The sequence below is a fragment of the Microtus oregoni genome, unplaced genomic scaffold (genome assembly GCF_018167655.1).
Source record: "Microtus oregoni isolate MIOR12 unplaced genomic scaffold, Mior012 000025F_ref0000491, whole genome shotgun sequence".
In the NCBI taxonomy this organism is placed as follows: Eukaryota; Metazoa; Chordata; class Mammalia; order Rodentia; family Cricetidae; genus Microtus; species Microtus oregoni.
In genome coordinates this window covers 16199637-16221247 of record NW_024543084.1, presented here as the reverse complement: position 1 = coordinate 16221247, position 21611 = coordinate 16199637, and the positions used below count along the sequence as shown (strand labels likewise).

The 21611-nt window shown below is 49.6% G+C and overlaps 1 protein-coding gene across 15 annotated transcripts in view; it reads right to left on the bottom strand.

Moving 5' to 3' along the window:
- Positions 1–21611, bottom strand: part of Prrc2b (proline rich coiled-coil 2B) — a 79235-nt gene that overhangs the window by 21462 nt on the left and 36162 nt on the right. For 8 of the 15 annotated variants that reach the window (XR_005976391.1, XM_041675121.1, XM_041675132.1 and 5 more), the window contains exons 6-15: positions 20678–20821; positions 18130–18371; positions 17419–17540; positions 16951–17090; positions 12183–12273; positions 9871–10063; positions 5644–5959; positions 3437–3660; positions 2281–2287; positions 1479–1676 (exon numbers count right to left, since the gene is read on the bottom strand). Coding sequence is in view for 14 of the 15 variants with exons in the window: in XM_041675121.1 (XP_041531055.1) it covers positions 1479–1676; positions 2281–2287; positions 3437–3660; positions 5644–5959; positions 9871–10063; positions 12183–12273; positions 16951–17090; positions 17419–17540; positions 18130–18371; positions 20678–20821 (1677 nt within the window). In the remaining variant the exon portion in view is untranslated. The remainder of the gene's footprint in view (positions 1–1478; positions 1677–2280; positions 2288–3436; positions 3661–5643; positions 5960–9870; positions 10064–12182; positions 12274–16950; positions 17091–17418; positions 17541–18129; positions 18372–20677; positions 20822–21611) is intronic. The other 7 variants (XM_041675127.1, XM_041675130.1, XM_041675131.1 and 4 more) reach the window with 3 other exon arrangements.

Sequence of the window (21611 nt, the reverse complement as noted above, 5' to 3'; positions counted from 1 at the left end):
TCAGAGTGAGCATTCTCAGCCACACAGACCATCAGAGTGTGCATTCTCAGCCACACAGACCATTAGAGTGAGCATTCTGAGCCACAGAGGAAAAGATTTCCAGAGGTCACGGCAAAAGTCAAGGACAAAAAGTATGAAATAGTGAAGAAACCTATAATAATTACTTTACTTCCAGACAAAGCAGCAAAGACAAGAAACACAACCAAGTATCTAGTGCTACACACTGACAGAAAGAAGGGGGATAATTCCTTTCCATGTGCTGCTAGACACACGTAGCAAAAACTGCCAGTTAGCTGGGTAAGGAGGTCCCAGCCGGTAATTTCAGCACACAGGAAGCTGACCCAAGCGAGAGGACTTCCATGAATGTGAGGACAGCCTGAGCTACAAGTGACTAAGTCTCAAGAACAAGCAAAACAGCGGGTGTGGTGGTGCCTCAGTGGGTGCCTTTAATCCTAGCACTGAGAGGCAGAGACAGGTTGATCTCTTGTGAGTTGTATGCCAGCCTGATCTACAGAGCACATTCAAAGACTAGAGGGCTACAAAGTGAGAAAATAAAAGACAAAACAAAAAAATGTACAAGTACTAGTGGCTTATAAGGATTTTACAAAGCCACAACCACACTGGGATGTTCTCTCTCTCTCTCTCTCTCTCTCTCTCTGTTGCTCTCTCTCTCTCTCTCCCTCCCTCCCTCCCTCTGTCTCTCTCTCTCATTCGGTGCTAGAAATGAACTCAGGTCCTCCTGAATACTGAAATAATGAGCTCTACCCCTACGTTAAACTTCAAACCCTGAGTCAAACAATTCTAACACCCATCAGTAACCAATCAGAGTTTAAAACACTAATGATATGAGTATTTGTACAAGACAGCTAGCAAGTGCAATTTCATGGACTACTTCGATATGGCTAGACAGAGATCGAGACCACCTAACAGTCCAGCCTGGCCAGTGAGGTAAACAGCTGGCTGCTGAGAAGGTCATGCAACACAGAAACAGAAACACCATAAAGTTCCTATTCTAAGTGAGGAACAATGAACAAACGGGTACCCAACAGATTTACAGAGAATGGTTCAGGAAAACCAAGAGTTGCTGAAACCTCCAATCCGGTTAATAGAGAAAATCCAAAAGCAAGAATGCAAAGAGGGGCTGGGCACAGATTTGAGTGCAATTCGGGCAACTAACAACATACAAGTGTTTAACTCATACCAACAATTGTGCTTGTTTGAAGACAGAGTCTCAATACATAGCCCAGACTGGTCTGAAATTCGCTACCTTCCTGTCTCCTCAGTATCTCAAGTGCTGAAATTACAGGACCATCCATATTCAGGTCCCAATAACTTTTTGACAGGTACAAAATTGTGTCTTTAACTTTGTAAAACTAAAGAACAACCAAATGACCCGACACAGGCCAGGCTGGATTCGGTGTGTCTACCTCTCCTGGTGCCTTCCCCTCACGTGCCGGTCACCTGTGTCCTGTGCTCACCTGAAGGATGCAGAGCTGAGGGGTAGAAGTCCACAGGTGTCCGCGTGGGTGTGATGCGTGGGTCCATGTAGGAAGGCATCATCATCCAGCGTGGGTCGAAGCCCAGCATCTGTGGGTGGTGTGGATAGAAGGTGCGCTGGGGGTGGGAAGGCGGGGGGTACACCGGCTGCCAGTGCTGCATCTTGTATAGCTGCTCCTAGGGAGAAGACAAGCAGTGAACAGGGGTGGGGCACACACAGGCACTCATGGGACAGCCTCCAGCCCTCCATGAGGGGCACAGAGAGGCCCCTAACAAGCCAGGTGGTAGGGGTACACGCTTAGTCCCAGCATTCAGGAGGCAGAGACAGGCAGATCTCTGAGTTCAAGCTGAGGCCAGCATGGTCTACAGAACTACTCAGAGAAGCCCTGCTGGGGCAGAAGGTCAAAATGAAGACTGTCCCAGGCTGAGGTCCCTCTGAACTGGATGGTGTTGGTGTCGGTACTAGGACTGTGCATTTGTGCACCCCCAGACTAGGATTATAGTTTGAATGACTACCTCACAGACCAGACCCAATCCCTGACCAGGGACATGGCCATTTCTTCTTTCTGCAGCCACCACTGCACATCACACATTTGCGGCTCCAAGCTCCAGCCCGACCCCACATACTCCTTCACAACACACCCCACTCTCTGCTTCACAGTCCTGCAGGCCCTTGGACTAGGACGCCCCTCTCTGACTTTCCAGCACAGGCACATTCCCGCTGGAAAGCAGCCGCCAGCCCTGACCAGGCCTATCCTCACTCCCACGACTCCCGCTCCTTTTGCTGCTGCTCTCATGGTAGGTGGCTGGTTCGAGGCTGTCTCCCTAACTAAACCGTAAGAGGCGGAGTATGTTTAGCTTGCATAGACTGTGATCTAAGGTATCTGCAGAGATAAACACAACCATCTGAGACCCTCACGCCACCCACCAGACACCTCTCATGCTGCCATCTCCATGAGCTCTGTGCTGTGGTATAATCCTTCTGTACACTGTGAAAATGTGCCGCTCTCACTGTCGGTAAATGACTGATAGATAGCTAGGCATGATTTTCAGGACAGAAACAATGCTGGGAAGGGCGGGGTCTGACCGAGGAGTCTTGAGCCAGACCGAAAGAAGCAATGTGGAAGTTCATAAATAGACTAGACAAATGAGTCTTGGGGCAGCAGACAGATGAACAGAAATGGGTTAACTTACATTGTAAGAGCTAGCTAAACAAGCCTAAGTTATTGGCTGAGCTTTCTCAATTAATCAGAAGTCTCCATGTGTTTATTGGGAAGCTGGCAAGTGGGACAGAAAAGTCCACCTACATATGGCGCCCAACATCCAGGGAAGTATATCCACATAAGGTCTGAAAAAGCCTAAAAAAAAGTTTACTTCTCCAAGGCACGCCCATTTAAAAACAGTTTTAAATAAAAACATTATACATCCAACAGCTGGGCTGCCAAGTTAATACCCCTATCACCAGTTTCCGAAAGGCACAGCTCACACATCAAAAGGAACAATTTTCCTTTGTATGCTGGGTGCTGAAAATTGACCTGAGATCTCATTCATGCTGGGCAAGTTCTAACCGAGACACAGCCCAGACTCAGTGATTACTACTCTCCAAGGAACTCAGCTGCCACGACACTCGAGCAGAGGAGATCACCAGAATACGGGAACTGCTGTGATTTTAGCCACTGGCCACATCGTCTCCAGAGAAAAATGCAGGAGAGCATGGCCCAGGGGTTAAGAGCACTGACTACTCTTCTGGAGGTCCTGAGTTCAATTGCCAGCAACCACATGGTGGCTCACGACCATCTGTAATGAGATCTGGTGCCCTCTTCTGGCCTGCAGGCATACATGGAGGTTGAACACTGTATACATAATAGAGTACCGCTGTTTCTCTAACTGAAGATGAGTGGGGAGAACACACGCTCTGTGGTCATGTCCATTGGAGTACCTGCTGCTGTTGCTGCTGCTGCTGCTGCTGCTGACGCTGGAAACGAGGAGGAAGGGACTTCTGATACTTGCTGAACTCTTGTGCTGGGGACTCAGCCTCCCTGGCTTCTTCCTCGCTGCTGCTACTGCTGCTGCTGCTGCTGCTCTGAGCCACTGCAGGGGGTGTTGCAGGTGTCTCCTCTAAGAACATGGTGGGTGCTTCTTGGACAGGGAATTCTGGGGAGCCTAGGAAACAGGCGGGCAAAGAAACGTCACAGTGAGCCCAGAGGCTTGGCCAACTGTGTGGTGAACAGCAAATGCTTCTGTCTGCTACTCCACAAACTCACTGGGGACCAGTCACAGACCCAGGCCCAGCTGCTTGTATCAAGTATTCCTTGGGCACCAGACTGTGCGTTCCTCCCTCAAAGCCCAGTACGAAGGTTCTACCCCCAGCAAAAATCACCAAAGGAGGCTGCTGAGTCAGCTCAGAACTGTATACAATTGTGGTGAATCTGGATGCAGGACTCCGAAAAGGGACAGGTCCTTGATTCAGGGACCCTATAGACAAATGAAACAGCAACCACAAGGTGCCACCTGAGCCCTTTCCTCAGCTTGCCCAATACTGTCTAAGAGTGCTGAGAGCAGCAGTGACTTCTCCACAGGGCTCTTGTGAGGACTCAGTGTCACCGCACACATGCCGTCCTGCCAACAGGGCCAGATTAACAGTATGTTCAAAGCAGTGTCGGCATGACCACCTCACCTCCGTAAGCACCAAGGCCCGCGGGCTCCACTCGAGGGGTAAAACACTGACATCGCAGGACAACTGCACTTCCCTGACAGCAGGGGGCACCGGCAGCTTCAACTGCCACACACCTCTACACACATGGAAGATATTTCCAGGGGCTGAAACCAACAGACCGCATCTCCTAACAAGAGTCAATCTGAGCGGATACAGCCGACGGCTTTCCTGGGGAAGATCTCAGGCCTGCTGCTCGTTACAAGGACTGCTCACTGCTCCACCACAGCCACAGCAGCCACTTCTTCTGGAACTGTTACTGCCAGGAGAAATGTATTCCAACATGTGGAAAGACACCTCCCCCCTTCATTTCCTGTCAAACAATGCTCTCCGTTGTCACAAGTTCTCAATCATGTTTGGCTGAGCAGCACACACGATTGCAGCTGAAATGACAAGATCACTCCTCTGTGTGCCGCGAGTTTCAAGTCCTCCACGCTGGTGGGCAGGCAAACAAACTGCTTTTGCGGATTTATTTATTTTAATTTATGTATAGGAGTATTTTGCCTGCATGTGTTGTGTGTGTGTGGGGGGGGGTACCCAGGAAGATCAGAGGAGCATCAGATCTCCTAGAAGTGGAGTTAGAGATGGCTGTAAGCAGTCATGTGAGTGCATCCCCTCTGAGAGGAGCCAGTGCTCTAAAACCTCTGAGCCATGTCTCCACACCCCACACTTTGAGATAAATTTATGTGTCTGTGTGTTCGTGCACACATACATTAACAACAGCCAGAGAAGAACTTACAGGATCTACTCCCCCTTCCGCCACTGCTGCCAGGCTCAGCAGCAATCTTCTTTACCTGCTGAGTCACCTCGCCAAGACACTTACCCAACTAATTTAAAAAGCTGAGCTGGAGCTGGCAAGATGGCGAACAGGTAAATGCGTCTAGTGCATAAGCCTGAAGACCTGAATTCAACTCTCTGAACCCATGTAAAATTAGGAGAAAATCAGGACAAAGTCACCGGCTGACCTTCACATACATTCTTTGCAGCGCGCACGCGCACACACACACAGACACACACATGCATGCAAGCACATATACAGACACAATAAAAAAATAAGAGTAAAAGAAAAAAAGCTGAGTTGGGTCTAGATAGAACCCAGATAAGTACCCAGAAGTGTGCGTGTGTGTGTGTGTGTGTGTGTGTGTGCGCGCACACACGTATGCTTAAGTGTTTGAGGGTCTCCATATGTATCCAAATGTCTCTAGGTAGAGCAGCTGACCTTGAATTCTCAAGAGTCCTGTCTCTACCTCCCAAGTGCAGGGATTGAAAAGTGTGTGCCACCGCAGTCAGCCAGGGCAACCCTCGTACAGGCTGATGCTTCCTGGTAGAATATGCTTTTTGCCACAGGTTTTGCTACTTCCTAGCCAGTGAGGTAAACATGACAATGTGGGGACAGTAGATGGCTTCACCACTGTGGGATTGGGCGTCCTCACCTTTGCGGACAATAGGGCCGTTCTCCTGTGGGGAAGCCTTCTCGATGCTAGGGGACCGGGGCACCTCCTTCTCCAGTGGCTTTGGGGCCTCGCTGGCCTTCTGGGCCTGCTTGCACTTCTGGTCCAGCTGCTTGAGTTTGGCTGCACAGGCTGCCAGCCTCTCCTCCCGGGCCCGGCGCTCTTCCTCTTCCCTACGCTTTCGGGCCCGCTCCACAGCCTCCGACATCTCTGACTGGATGAACTTCTGCCGTGGGGGTGGCTTGTCCTCCTTGTCCTCAGCGGACTGCTGACGGAACATGCTGCCCATTGTGGGCTTCTGCCAAAAGGAGGAGGGGGTGAGCTGGGGTCAGAAGCCTGAGATGAGGGCTGCTTCCCCCCACTGAGACTGACACTAGGAAAACAGAAAGACTCTCTGTCTCCAAGGACCACAGGGGGCCCCCACCATGAGGCGATGTAACCCCAACATTGTGACTTCAAATCGATGCTTATCCATTAATGATAAGTCATGACAACAAACGCCTCTTTTGGATAGTTTCTCTATCCCCGAGTCTCCTGCAGCATGTTGAGGATGCTCTGGGCAAAACTCAACACCAGAGAGATGCCCCATTAGTCGGGAGGGAGTGACCAATGCTGCTGCAGGCACAGAGCAGCAGAAACCACTGAAAGGGAACTGGACACCAACTGAGGACACGTGCAAGCGCAGACACACCCTCTCCTACTCAAGCGACCGCATGTAAGCACATGCGTAGACACACCCTCTCCTCCTACTAATGCGACAGCGGACACACTTTTCTTTCACTTTGTACTAGACATCTGCCCGGGCTTTGGAAATGGCTATCCACTGACCACAGCTTCCCTGGTAAGTCACCTGATCCTTAAAATCAACCTTTGTTCGGCCTTCAGAAAAATAGCTTTCATGTATGTATCTGCATGTGAGGACAGGTGCTTAGAGACCAAAAGAGGCGTGAGAGCCCCGGAGACCGCTGTGAGCTGTTGGACATGGGTGCTGGGAACTGATCTCCTGTGTTCTGCCAGACCAGAATGCACTGCTAACACCTGGGCCACCACTTCGGGTCTTTACATTAAAAGAAAACAAAAACATTAATATGTGTGTGTGTGTTCTCTCCTTCCACCATTTCCACTATCCTGGTGTTGGGGTTAGACTCAGGCGCTCAGGCTTGGCAGCAGGCTCTTTTACCCGCTGAGCAATCCTGACAACCAAACTTTGTGCATTGTGGTTTTGGAGTTTTTTAAGATTTCTTTTCATTAAGCTATGTGTTTATGTCTGTGTTGGGTATGTGCACACGAGTGCATGTACCAACAAAGGTCATTAGTGTCCTCATCTCCTTGAGCTGGAGCCACCTGATGTGGGTGTTGGGAATCGAACTTGGATCCTCTGGAAGTACGTTCTTACCCCCTGAGCCAGTTCTTCAGTCCAATTTTATGTATTCTTAAACCTGATTGCCTTCTGTCCACAGAACTAAAGCAGACTCAAAGGGTCCTTGTTCATTGTGAAGTTTTCAGCAACAAGGGAGGTACTACCAGGAGGGGAGGTACAAGGCAACTCTGGAGCCAGCACAGTGCCAGGCACACAGGGAAGGCAGGAGGGAAAGGCTACCCACTGCATTTGATGAGGGATGGAAGCCAAAAACAACACGTTTCCCAAGAGAACTCAAACAATGCCTTTCTCTTCCCCAGCCTTTGTTCGCTCACAGGTAACTGGGTGTGTCGGCTGCTGGGGAGTCCCAGAGTCTGTGTGGGTGGCCAGAGCCCAGCAGCATGCAAGGTCATACAACACGAGCAGTGTCTTGGTTTGGAACAACCATAGTTCAGGACATGGCATGGAAACTCGGGGTGCTGCAGAGTGAAGCTGCACCTGTGAGGGTGGGGAAGGCCACCTGTGCAATAGGAACACGACTTCCGTGGGGGGCGGGGTGGGTCTGAGTGGATAGATCTGTGGACAAGTGGGAGGACCCAGATCTGAATTCCAGAATCCATGCAAAAGTCATGAGTGTCTGGACCCCAGAGCTCCCACAGGGAGATGGGAACCAGAGACAGGACAATTCCCAGAAGCTCTCGGGACAGCCAGCCTGGCAAACTCAACAGAAAAACAATGACCCTGCTGTAAAAGGGTGGAAAGCAAAGATGGACGCCAAAGGTGCCCTGACCTCCACAGGCATCTGATGGGAACTCGTGCTGCTGCACAGGCATACATGCGAGCACACGCACGCACTCATGTATGCTCACAGTGTCTACATGCACACACTCATGTATGCTCACGGTGTCTACACACGCACACTCATGTATGCTCACGGTGTCTACACACGCACACACTCATGTATGCTCACAGTGTCTACACACGCACACACTCATGTATGCTCAGTGTCTACACGCACACACTCATGTATGCTCACAGTGTCTACACACGCATACACTCATGTATGCTCACGGTGTCTACACACGCATACACGCACACACTCATGTATGTTCACGGTGTCTACACACGCACACGCACACACTCATGTATGCTCACAGTGTCTACACACGCACACACTCATGTATGCTCACGGTGTCTACGCACGCACACGCACACACTCATATATGCTCACGGTGTCTACGCACGCACACACTCATGTATGCTCACACAGTGTCTACACACGCACACACTCATGCTCGCACAGCGTCTAAGTACTTCCCACCACCCAAAGGAGCCAAGAGTTCCTAGGAGAACTGTGACTGCAGAAGACCTGATCTAGAAAAGTTGTGAAGGAATTATTCCTCAGGAAGTAGGGAAAATCTCCAAGTAAGATAAGAAACAAGAACCCACAACAGGGAAGTGAAATCAAAGATCATGTCATCCTCACACCAGATGATGTGAGAACACAACTGCAGAAATAAAGGAATAAACTGAAAGTGTGATGACTGGGGCCAGTGAGATGGCTCAGCAGGGAAAGGAGCTGGCGCACAAGCCTGCTGATCGGAGTTCAATCCCCAGGCCTTGCATACAGGTGATAAAGAACTGACTCCACGAAATGTCCTCCGTCCTCCACACACACACTCCCATATCCCACACTCACACACACACACACGTTTTAACTATGATGACTAATAGGCTAGCCAGCCTCACTATTTCTGCCCACGTTTCTCAGCGATCACAGCAGAAGGAAAGGACTGCCCAGTGTAAGCCTTGGCAACACCACCAACATTAACTAAGAGATCAAAGTGCCAGTCACCAGAGCCAGGAGGGGTCCACAAAAAACAGTCCAGAGAAGCTGGCCAAGGACACAAGCTTTGGACCTAAGCAGGAGCAAGGCGCGAGCCAATTGAGGAGCACGCCCTCTTCCACAGCACCCAGGCCATGAGAACTTGGAAAAGGTTGAGTGAGCTGCAGTGGTAACAGGTGAGCATGCATAAAGGACTTCAGCGGGCTCGAAGGCGCCACAGCAAGGTAGCAACATATGCTTTCTGGTTTGCTTCCGGTTCTTAACAAAACACAGCTGTCTAGGCAGGAAGACGATCCCGGCACGACGTGCAATGAGAGCAGATAACCACGAGGTGGCACACTCTTCAGTCAGCCTGCACAACAGTCCCTGTATTTGTTTTTGTTTTTGTTTTGTTTTTAATGGGGGACAGTGTCTCACATGTAGTCCTAGGCTTGCCTGGAACTCACTATAGACCAGGCTGGTCTTGAATTCATCTCTGCCTCCTCAGTGCTGGGATTAAAGGACATGTGCTGCCATGCCCAGCCAGTCTTTATACTCAATTCCAAGTTTCCTATAAAGTAGCTCAAGAGGTAGAACATTTATTTATTTGTCTTGAAGCTTGACAACGTGCGTCTGGAAGTGTGGGAACCACATAATGGTGGAAGGAAAGTACCAGTTTCACAATGTTGCTGTCCTCTGAACACCCATGCATGCCATGACATATATGTCAATACACACACATACTGAAAATAAAATTAAATAAAAAAGGAAAAATAGGAGAGAGAAAAGAAACATGACCCAGCACTTTCTGGAAAGCTAGCCACTGACATCAACATAGTACAAACTCTTGGGACAGTGGCTGGAGCTCCACTGCCTCTGGGAATGTTTAAGTACATTGGCTCTTCATGTGTGTAGGGAGGGATGGGGAGAAAGAGTTAGAGCGAGAGGGAGCATGTAATTAGGCCCACGTGCACATTCCAAGGCTCCAGGCAAACAGCCAGGCACAGACCTGGGGCCATTGTACCTGGTAGTCAGGGCCAGAAGCCCAGTTGTGAAGCTTCCTGGATGGAGGCTGAGGCTCTGGCACCTTTCGGACGACCCGGGACACAGTTGCTGCTTCTCCCCAGTCCTTTCCTTCCTCCTGAGTACGCTTGGCATCAGCACTGTCTGCAGAGCTCAGAGACAACTCCCGCTGCCGCCTTGGGTCCCAGCTGTTCCTAGGACAAACAGCAATTATTAAGTTTCCCCAGACAATTCTGTCTGACCTCACTGGTCAGGGGCCTCTGGGAATTCTGAGGTCAGATATTACCCCAGTTTATAGACTAATTTCCTTCAACATCACACTCACATCCTTTATGTGCGAACTGCAAGATTCAGACCGAGGGTTCACAACTCACCATCACTCATAGAGCCCCCATCCCTGACTCACATCTGAAAAAGGGGAATTGGGGCTGGAGAGCTGTTAAGTTTCTGTGCAATTTCCAACATCTACATGGTGGCTCAAAGCTCTCTCCAATTCCAGTTCCGGGAGATCTAATGCCCTCCCTGACCTCCACAAACACTGAATGCATGTGGTGCATAGAAATACATGCAGGCAAAACACCCACATACATAAAAATAAATAAAAAATCTTAGCTGGGACCCTGCCTCAGAGAGGTGAAAGGAGGTACCTGAGCAAGAGACAGAAGGGCAGGGTTCTGCCTCAGAGTCTCCAACTCACTCCTTAGCTCTACCTAGGGCAACTGCCCACCCAGAGCACCTCAAAGGAGTAAGAGGCAGAAGACCACAGTGAACCCCAAGAACATAGCAAGTACACACAGTATAGAAGAGGAGATGGTCCCCAACAGGGCTGCACTGTAGGCTCTGTAGGAAGGAGAGGGTGTGCTGGGCAGAACAAAGAGCAGGGGCCAAACACAGCCATATATGCACAGATGCCAGGAAAGCTGGCAGCATTAAAGGCTAATATAGCCTCTAATAGCTAACCACACGCCTACCATGTACACACTCATAGGTAACCACACGCCTACCACGTACACACTCACAGCTAACCACACACCTACCATGTACACACGCACAGACCAGACACACACACATAGCTAACCACACGCCTACCATGTACACACGCACACAGAGACCAGACACACACGCATAGCTAACCATATCTACCATGTACACACACATGAATGCACACCTGTGACAGGCAGCTAGAGAGGCACAGAAGACAGAGAGATTAAAAACTGCTACTGAAGCATGGCATAGTGGCGCACGTCTTTTATCCCAGAAGGCAGAGTCACGCAAAACTCTGAGTTTGAGGCAGCCTGGTCTACATAATGAGTTCCAGAACAGTCAGAGCTACACAGTGAGACCCTGTCTCAAGTTTAAAAAGGGAAGAAAAACAACTGCTGGTGACATCTGACTTGACCTCTGAGAAAGGTCCTGGCTTACCAGACCCAAAGAGGATCCCATGAGGAAGGCTATGTGAAGGCTGTGCCATGAGAGGCAGGCCAAAAGAAAGGAGACACACTGACTCTCCCCTGTGGTCCAGACAAGGAAGAATACTGGTCCCCAAAACTCCAGAGATTAATGGAAGAGCTTCCAAGAGCCAATAATGCAGGCAGCAAATCAAAAATGTAGAGACTCAGAGGCTCCGAGTCCATCCTGGAAGCAGGATGCGCTGCAGTGTGTGCGTACCCCAGAAACGCCAAGTCAGCGGCCACTACCAATACTAAGACAAAAATAGGGATGGAGAGGAGGTGAACGGGTTAAAGGCACTTGCTGCACTCTGAGGGCAACTCACAATCATCTGCACACTGGCTCTAGAGGCACCAATGCCTCTATCCTCTGCAGGCACCTGCAGTCACGTACGCATGTGTGCACATATGTGCCAAAACACAGAAAAAAATAAATGTTCAAAAAACAAACTCTAAAAGAACTGAAGTACGGTGTTGTATTTTTCAAAGGACATCAACTAGTCCAATGGGATGATCTGAGAAAGGAGGGGGAGGCGGAAGGGATGCAGGCTCTGCACACACACCTGCTCCTGAACCTCCCCAGGGTGCTATTGAAGGCCCAGCCCGGGAAAGTTCTTGAATTAACAAAGACAAACCTGAGGTAGCTTCTCACAGAAGTTTCTCAGGGTGCCACACCCATCGGCAATCTGGGAGATTAAGGGCAGAGGTGCAAGGACCAGGGCACAGGCCTGGGTGCAAAGCCTGACCCACCACAGCATGCTGTCTTCAGCAGACCTCATCCCTGAAACTGCAGGTTGCTATGGAAACCAAGAACTGCTCCTAGCACAGTGAACACCCTGTAAAGAGCTAGGGTTGAAAGACTTACCACTTTGACCTTCCATCCTTCACAACTTCTTCCTCATCTTCATCATCACTGAACTTCAGTTTCTCAGAATAGTCTACTTCCTCATGGAGGCCTGCAACAGCAAGAGGGCCCAGGAAGATGAGAAGGCATGAAGATGACAATGTCTCCCAGGGTACCACAAGACAGTCTGAAAGTTGAGCCTGAAGTGCCCAGACCTAGGTGATGGGCTTCGCACCCCAACCGGCTGCCGCCCCTGCACAAGTCCTGCAGGTACCAGGGAGGGAGAGCATTGGGCTCCACTAAGGGAAAATGGCTGGCAATACTAACCCTCTGACAGACAAGTTTTAAATCAAGACAAAAGACATTCTCCCTGTGTAACCCAGACTCTCACAAACTCAGTTCTCCTGGACTGCCCTCAGAGTGCTGGGGTTGCAGGCATGCACCACCACAACCAGCCTGACATTGTAATTCAAGGAGAAGGAAAGGAAGACGTGCATAATTGCAACGGCACTCCACCTCCCCAACAGACACTGTTAGAGCGGTCCTAATCCCACTTTGGCTGGCACAGGCAGGGAAGGTGTCCAGCACTGATGGACACATGTGGCAGGCCCACACAGGAGAGTGCCATTTGGCCTGAATGTGGGAAACTGGGGAGATGCGGCTGTCAGTAAACACAGGAAAGCCAGACGTCTCAGTAACTCCACACTCAGGGGTAGACATGGATGGAACCCAGGGGCTTCCTGGCCAGTCAGTCGGGAGCAAATGGAAAACGTCCAGTCCAGTGAAAGACCTCGTCTCAAAAGTAAGGTGGGGCAGTAAGAGCCCTTGTTGCTCTCACGAGACCAGGGTTCAGTTCCCAGCGCCTATGTGGTGACTCAAAATCATCTGAAACCCCAGTTCTAGGGGGCCCAACAAATGCATGGAATATATGCATGCTGGCCAAGCGGTCATACTCAGAAAATAAATACATCTAGTATCAAAAAAGTATGAGGTAAAGAGAGGAAGAAATCCTGTGTCAACCTGTGGCCTCTAACGCACCCAAACCACATACTGTATACCACACCCACAGCACACACAACATACACACAAACAAATGAGCTAATTAAAGAACGACAGCATTAATGAAGCAAAGAGATTCAAGGCAAGAACCAACTAGAAACCATCCTCAGGCCTGCAAAGCCAAGAGATTAAATGCCAACATGTTTGCAAATGCGCCAGAAGCCCAAGAGATGTAAAGACAGGCGTGTGCAAACGCACAGCCAGAGAAGTTCAATACAGCACAGCCAAGCCAAGTCACACCCAAACAAAACAAGGTACCGAGGTTACCGAGCCTATGTGCTTCCCTCCCCTCCCAATACCTCTAGCCTGTGTATGTCTTGGGGTGGGGGAGGGACACACATATAAGCAGCAATTGAACTCAGCGCCTTCCTAACACATACTAAGCAGGCCTTCTATCCATGAATAAAATGACCAGAAAACATTGTGATCCTCTCTACTGAACTGAGACTCTGTAATCACGTGCACATAGCCACACACAGATATAGAATCAAAAATAAAATGAATCAGGGGACTGGAGAGATGGCTCAGAGTTCAATTCCCAGCAACCACCTGGTGGCTCACAACCATATGCAATGGGATCTAGTGCCCTCTTCTGGCGTGCTTTAATCCCAGCACTCAGGAGGCAGAGACAGGTGGATCTCTGTGAGTTCAAGGCCAGCCTGGTCTACAAGACCAGCCTGGTTTACCAGGACAGGCTCCAAAGCTACAGAAAAACCTTGCCTTGAAAAACCAAATAAACAAATAAATAAAATCTTTGAAATAAGAAAGATTCTCTCTGCTGACAGCTACAGAACACTAGAGGAGAGACCTAGCAGATTCACTGGGACTCTGGAACTCAAGAATCAAGATTGAGTGGCTGACCTTGACACAGAAGCAGGCACTTGGTAAACACTGCCAGGGTTGAGTTCAAATTTGCAGAGACCAGTAAAGAATCTGAGGAATCAAACTTGCAAAGAAACGAGGTGGAAAGCTCATGTTCTCAGAGTTTAAGATATACTATAACTGGCTTAGCTGAACAGGTTCAAGGAAATAACAGCATTCAAACACAGACGAGGATTTACATGGGTGTCAAACCAATTCAAACAGGAACATTTGAAGTGTTAATGGACACCAGGGAATATCACTACCCTTAAGGGAAGCAAAGAATATTCAGACTGGAGGCAAAAGGTGATTTAGAGGTTTTGTGGTTTTTTTTTTTTTTTTTTTTTTGGTTTTTCGAGACAGGGTTTCTCTGTGGTTTTGGAGCCTGTCCTGGAACTAGCTCTTGTAGACCAGGCTGGTCTCGAACTCACAGAGATCCGCCTGCCTCTGCCTCCCGAGTGCTGGGATTAAAGGCGTGCGCCACCACCGTCCGGCTTAGAGGTTTTGTTTTCATTCATGTATATCTTGGTGAATAAATCTGATGCCCATGTAAGCCAGAAGAGGGCACCCGATGTCCTTGAGCTGGAGTCAGAGGTGGGTCCTCCTAAACAGGAGATGCTCTTAGCCACTGAGCCATCTCTCCAGCCTATTAAATAAAGTATATTAATTATTTATTATGGATGTGTGTGTGCCTGCATGAGTTTATGTGTACCACTGGCATGCAGGAGCTGAGGGGGGGGGGGATCAGTGGGCTTCCGATACCAAGGAACTAGAGTTCCTGGTGTATGTGAGTCACCTGATGCGGGTGCTAGGAACTGAACCCAGGTCCTCTGCAAGAACAGCAAGTGCTTTTAACCACTGCATTATCTCTCTAGCCATGCCTGACCCCTACTTTTGCTTTTGGTTTTTTGTTTTGTTTTTGTTCTTTGAGACAGCGTTTCTTTGTGTAGCTCTGGTTATCCTGAAACTCACTCTCTAGACCAGGCTGGCTTCAAACTCACAGAGATACACCCGCCTCTGTTTACGTTTTTGGAATTAAAGGCCTGTACCACCATACTAGGATAAATTGTATATGTGTATGAGTGTGTGTGTGTGTGCGCGCGCGCTCATGCATGTGTTTGTGCGCGTATGTATGTGAGTTTTGCTTGTCTGTAGAGACCAGAAGAGGGTGTTGGATCCTACAGACGATTAAGAACTGTCATGTAGGTTAAGGAAAAAGAATCCAGGTTCCCTGTAAGAGAAGCCAGACCTCTGGTACCACTACTACCACTACACACTTTCTCTCTGCTTTTTTCCAGACAGTCTCTGTGTAGCCCTGGGTGTCCTGGAACTTGCTCTGTAGTCCAGGCTAGCTTCAAACTCAAGAGATCTGCCTGCCTCTACCTCCCAAGTGCAGGAGTAAGTCACCACACCTGGCTTAAGAAACCATTCTTAATAAGACTTCAAAATGGATAACGTATAGTACACAGTACACAGACATATCACAGAAACATCTGATATAAACCAGGCGGTGGTGATGCACGCCTTTAATTCTCCTCTCCCTTAGGTTTATCAGGGAACACCATTTGTATCCCACTGGCCCGGATAGATGGCGCTCAAATGTGAGGCCCAAGGACACCATGATGGTTTGAGGACTGTCGCTGCACATGGAGGACAGGCCTGTCCATTCACTTGGACTATGGCGGCCAGTGGGCAATTCAGCTATAGCATAATCCCAGCACCTGGGAAGCAGAGGCAGATGGGTCTCTGTGAGTTCGAGGCCAGCCTGGTCTACAAGAGCTAGTTCCAGGACAAGCTCCAAAGCTACAGAGAAACTAAAAACAAAAACAAACAAACAGAAAAGAAACTACTCATACATATAAAAATGCTGAAAAATATTAAAATGTCAGGTAAGAATAGAAACCATGGGGCTGGAGAGATGGCTCAGTGGTTAAGAGCACTGACCACTCTTCTAGAGGATCATGAGTTCAATTCCCAGCAACCACATGGTGGCTCACAGCCATTTATAGTGGAATCCAATACTCTCTTCTTGTAAGAAGTCAATAAAGCACTCAAATATAAAATAATTAAAAAAAAAGACTAGAAATTGTATAACTGTATGAACCCCATTGGGCCAAGATTTTACAGACAGTGGAGAAGAAGGAGCACCAGTCATTCTAGCACTGAGTAGGTGGGAGAATGAGGTCCCAAACCTGGGCGTGAGACCAGCCTGGCGTACATAACATCCTGTTTCTAAGAACCCAAAACGGGCTAACACTGGTTCAACTTTCCTAACACTGCGACTCCCAAAAGGTCAAGGACCACAGGTTTAGAAGAGCTGGACTAAAGCAATGGTTCAGGGTTAAGATGTAGGGAGGGTGGGTAGCACTCCCCTGTAACCCTTGCACTTAGAAGGCAGAAGTAAAACAGAGTTCAAGGTCAGTCTGGGCAACACAGCAAGACTGTGCCTCAAAAAGGGCAAGGCTTGGTGCAGCAAGGTAGCTCAGATAGTCAAAGTGCCTGTCCTCAAGGTCGTGACCCGGGACGCCCATGGCAGAAAGAAAAGCAACTTCCAAGACATCCTCTGACCATATGTGTGCCATGACACAAGAATATAAACCCCCCACACAAATGCCCCCCAAAATAAATAATCGTAACGTAAGAAACCTTCTTTTTAAAGGGGCGGGAGCTCCTTGAAACTGTGTGAGCACACAGCACAGCCCACGTGGGTTTAATCCTCAGCATGGGATGGAGGATTTCTAGCCAGTGTAAATGCCTGTAATTCCAGACATTCTTTTAAAAGCTCAAGGGCACTCTCCCACAGCTCAGACCTGGCAGGAAGTGCCTCTGGTCCGACAGCACAAATACAGTGCGCACTGGTGCCACCCACCTGCCCAGCCATCATCTGCATCGGTATCCAGATCATCCAGGCCCTTCAGGTTCTCTGCGTTGATGATAGTGGGCCGTGGTGCCCGCTCCACCAGCTGCCTCAGTGGGCGCACGGGGCGTGCCAGGCCTGGCCGTTCTTTCCTGAGAGACAGAAAAAGAATGATAGGCTCCCATGACTTACAGAGGGAAGCAGTCACTTTCCAAAACCAGGCTGCACCTTGCACTCTGGTATCTGAGTCTGCATTACTTCCTTTTAGAAAAAAATATGCAACGGACACTTAAAAATATTCTAGACAGGGTCCAGTTTCATCCACAGCACTGTCAAACTCCTGGGGGGGAGGGGCTTGCCCCTACGGCTGAGGCTCCTTGCAGGCCCATCCTCGGCCTGGATGTTCTCTATCTCCAGAGCACAGAGCACATTCATGCATGAGCTGTCATGCAACACAGATGGCTACAGCCTCAGTCTTACCCATCCTGGTCGTTCATCTGGAACTGTCTAAAAGGAACACGGGGTTCCAGGCGGAGATGAGGGAGGGGAAAGGAGCTTCGTTCCACCGTACCCTGGTTCTCTGAGGACTGTGGTGAGCACATCTGAAACATAAACGTCAGAGTATGACTTTCTGGCACTGGCCCCAGTTACATATTAAATAAGATTTCACTCGGGAGGCTGGAGATGGCTCAGAGGTTAAGAGCACTGGCTGCTCTACCTTAGGTTCTGAGTTCAATTCCCAATACCATTTAGTGGCTAACAACCATCTGTAATGCGATCTGGAGTCCTCTTCTGGTATACAGGCAGAACACTGTATACATAATAAATACATAATAAATAAATTAATTAAGATTTCATTTGAAAAGTAGAAAATGGATGGGACACCATAGAAAAGGCTGAAGAGAGTTTCTCCTGAATCCCAGCACACTGCCCTATCTGCCTTGGATTCAATCAGGCTAGGAATATTCATCTCTCCTTTTTCTGAAGAATCAAAGCTACAACACCATCCAAGCCGCAGAGGCAGAAGAAGCCAGAGGCAGTAGATTTGAAAAAGACAAAAGATTTGATTTTTGTTGTAGGTCACTTGGTTTCTGACTACTGTGAGAGAGAGCTCAGGCTGAGCAACTGTGAGCCAGTCCTGGTAGACAGAAAGCACACTTAGCTTTGGGACAAGATGCTCTGAAGACTTACAAAAGCAGGAAGCATGTCATGGTAAGTGGGAGGCTGGTAAATATGTCCCATGAACTGTGAGGCCCCTTTGCGGATGGGCTGGGCCGGGCGGAGAGAGGGGTCCTTAGAATCGCTGGTGCATGCTGAGGAGGAGGCTCCATCTCCTGCACTGGAGTTCCTGCTGCCCAGCTCTGTTGGGGAGGCGTTCAGAGACGTGGCAGAAATGATGTTTCGTCCACCACCCTCCCTCCAGCTTGTCACATCTGTAAATTGGAAAGGGACAAAAGAAGAGGAGAAAGGGGGAGGAGATTTTTAAAGCTCTGAGATCAATGGACACTACCACTTGCTTTAAAAAACAGGCTGAGAGATGGCTCAGAGGCTTAGAGTACTGGCTGCTCTTCTAGAGGTTTTGAGTTCAATTCTCAGCAACCACATGGTGGCTCACAACCATCTGTAATTAGATCTGGTGCCCCTTCTGGCCTGTAGGTAGGACACTGTATACATAATAAATAAACCTTAAAAAACAAACAAGGAAAAAAAAAACCAAACACAAGGAAAAGAGAAAAAAAATCCAGTTCTGTCAGGGTAAGTGGGGAGCAGAAAGCTAGAATTTTTTGAAAGGCATCAGATATATGCCTGAGAAATACAGAGACCTCCGTTTCAGAGAAACACACTGCTCCCCATGGCTGACACCACCCTCACCCAGAGGGCAGGACAGCCTGACTCACTCCTTCAGCCAGCACTGACCCATCCATGCAGGCCAGCATGACTCTTGACAGGCTCACTCTACCACGGCCAGTCTCCACTGAGCCTCAGTTTGAAATGCTGGTACCATGTGATCACATGCAGCAAGCAAGAGCACACACTGTTCACAGGTAAACACCTGAGGATGGAGCTCGTATGGTGCCTCAGTGGGGACGACCTGAGTTCCATCCCCAGGACCCCGTGGTAGGAAAAAGAGAATCAGCTCCCATGGTCATCCCGACCCCCACAAAGACACATACGAAATAAAATTTTTAAAAACTTCCAAACCAAGCCGGGTGGCGATGGTACACGCCATTAATCCCAGCACTCAGGAGGCAGAGGCGGGTGGATCTCTGAGTTTGAGGCCAGCCTGGTCTACAAGAGCTAGTTTCAGGACAGGCTCCAAAGCTACAGAAAAACCCTGTCTCAGAGAAGAAGAAAGACAACAACAAACTTCCAAACCTGACAGCTCTCTCCCCCTGTGGTGTGCTTCTCACAGCCACATGACAATGCCTACAGGAGCCCACTCACCAAAGGAGGGATTCTCCCAGACCCAACACAGACTGGTTTTTCCTCTTTGAATCACTATATATTCCTGGCTGGCTTGGAGCTTGCCATGTAGACCAGGCTCTCCTCGAACTCAAGAGATCCACCTGTCTCCCTCCCAAGTGCTGGGCTTATTAAAGGTGTGCGCCACCACGGCTGGCCTGACTGGTTTTTCTTATGTACACTTAAGATTAATTCATAAGTCAACTGCAGAAGACAAACGCTAGCAGTGTGAGCGTGTTCCACTTTCACAATAGTGTACAGCAGCTTGCAGATGTGGCTGGCCGCAGGTAACAAATATACAAAGAGAAACGACATACAATGGCACTAATGGGGGGGGGGGGTCCCACACAGGAACATCCCAGGCTCCTCTCTGTCCTCTTCTGCTTAGGAGCTGAGACAGAAAAGGACTTAGCATTTGCCACCCCCAAGAGAAAAGCCAGTCAGGATGGGAACACTTTGCTGCCCTCCTGAAAAGCAAAGATTACCCCTTAAATCATCTGCTTCCCACCTTCTCAACAAAAAGAACTGATCGAGAAGCTGCTCCTACTTCTACACTTTAGCCCCACGGGGTAGCCCATCTTAGCGCAGGATCTGTCTGAACACTCAACCATCCACTTTGAGCACTGTGGACTCTCAGCAAAGTCGATGTTTCGACAGAGTGGCAGGGTGGTCACTCGGCTTTCAGGACCAGTGCCTCTGACTTGTCATCAGCAGTACATCAACAGGAGAGGACTTGGGACAGTCCTCTGACGGCAGGCAGACAAAAGCCCCTTGGATTTCAAGACCTTCCTTGGTCGGGCTAGACAGAAAACCCAGATCTTAAGGCCAGAACTTCGCACTACAGACTGACTGGCAAAGCAGCACATGCGTCACACATGGGTCTTCCCCAATCCCTGGCAACAGAGGGGACAACAGCGCTGGCTATCGCAGATACACTGGTCAATTCTGATGTGGCTGAGGAAGGGTGGAAGCCAGGCTGTCACAGCTGCTGGGGTGACAAGAAGCACTCAGAGAGGCTTGGATCAGGTTATAGAAGCAGACTTATTTAAGTTAGTGGCATCCTGGATGTGTCCATGAAGCATAACTTAGTAAATGGACAATAACAAGACCTGGTTCAGCCAAAGGGATGAGAGAGCGGGGTGAAGGACAGGCCAGAGAGGCAGTGCCCCTGACAAGCTAGCAACACCCAGGAGCAGCAGCTGGAGCCCACCTGGAACGACAGAAAGAAAGGGGTCTGGTGCAGTGAGGGGCTGAGGACAAGCTGCCATTCACTCACTCTGAGGGCGGAGGCTTGGTCCTGGCCCATACGACAGATCTAAGGCGCCCTTTTCTTTGCCAGCCTTGTCCTGCCCTCCAGCTGCTTTCAGCGTCGGAAATTCCTCGGGAGAGAAGGATAATAGTCGGCTTGAGCCCCTTAAACCTGTCAAGGGAGGCAGAGAAGACAGAGTGAGTGAGACAGCCAACCAATCTCTGTCAGTTTTGCTGGCTCCACATGGCCAGGAGTGGCTCCAACTGAGCAGTAACAGTGACGCCCTCAGCTGTTCCCCTGGGGTGGCAGGTGGTCACACAGGACGAGCGGACAGGGCATTGCCTCTGCTCCAGCACACGCCCCTTTCCACCCCATAGGAGGCACCCGGCACTTGTGTCTGCCTAGGTGGTGAGCAAGTACAGTCCATAAGCGAAATCAGCTCCTGAAGAAAACTGCCTCTTGTGAGGCCAGGCCAAGAGATGCCCCCAAGGCTGTGGTCTATGACTTCTGAGTGTCAGACACCTCCCCACTGCAGCTCCCCTCAACCTTTCTAGCACTGCGAACATGGTCCCGGTGTAATCCCAGGGCTATCTCTCTCTTCAACTATCACTCACTGATCAACCCTCGGGAGCAGCCCTGTCTTAACGTCACTCCTGACACAGATCCTGCGACTGGATGGGACCTGGTCCTCCTCAGCTCTGCAGCCCATGCTGAACCCCACACCATGCCCGCTGTCGTCACTCTACTCCCTGTACAGACAAGCCATGCCCTAGGTTTTCAGTACAGTACACAGGCACCTGCTGACTCAAACAGGCTCGGCCGGGAAACTCTGTGAAAGGGCTGGGTCGGAGCAGCCTGCCAAATGATGGCACCGCTAACTCACCCTCCACAAACAGAAACTACAAAGGTGGCTGGTTGATCTTAACTGTCAACCCAACACACCTGGAATAACCTGGGAAAG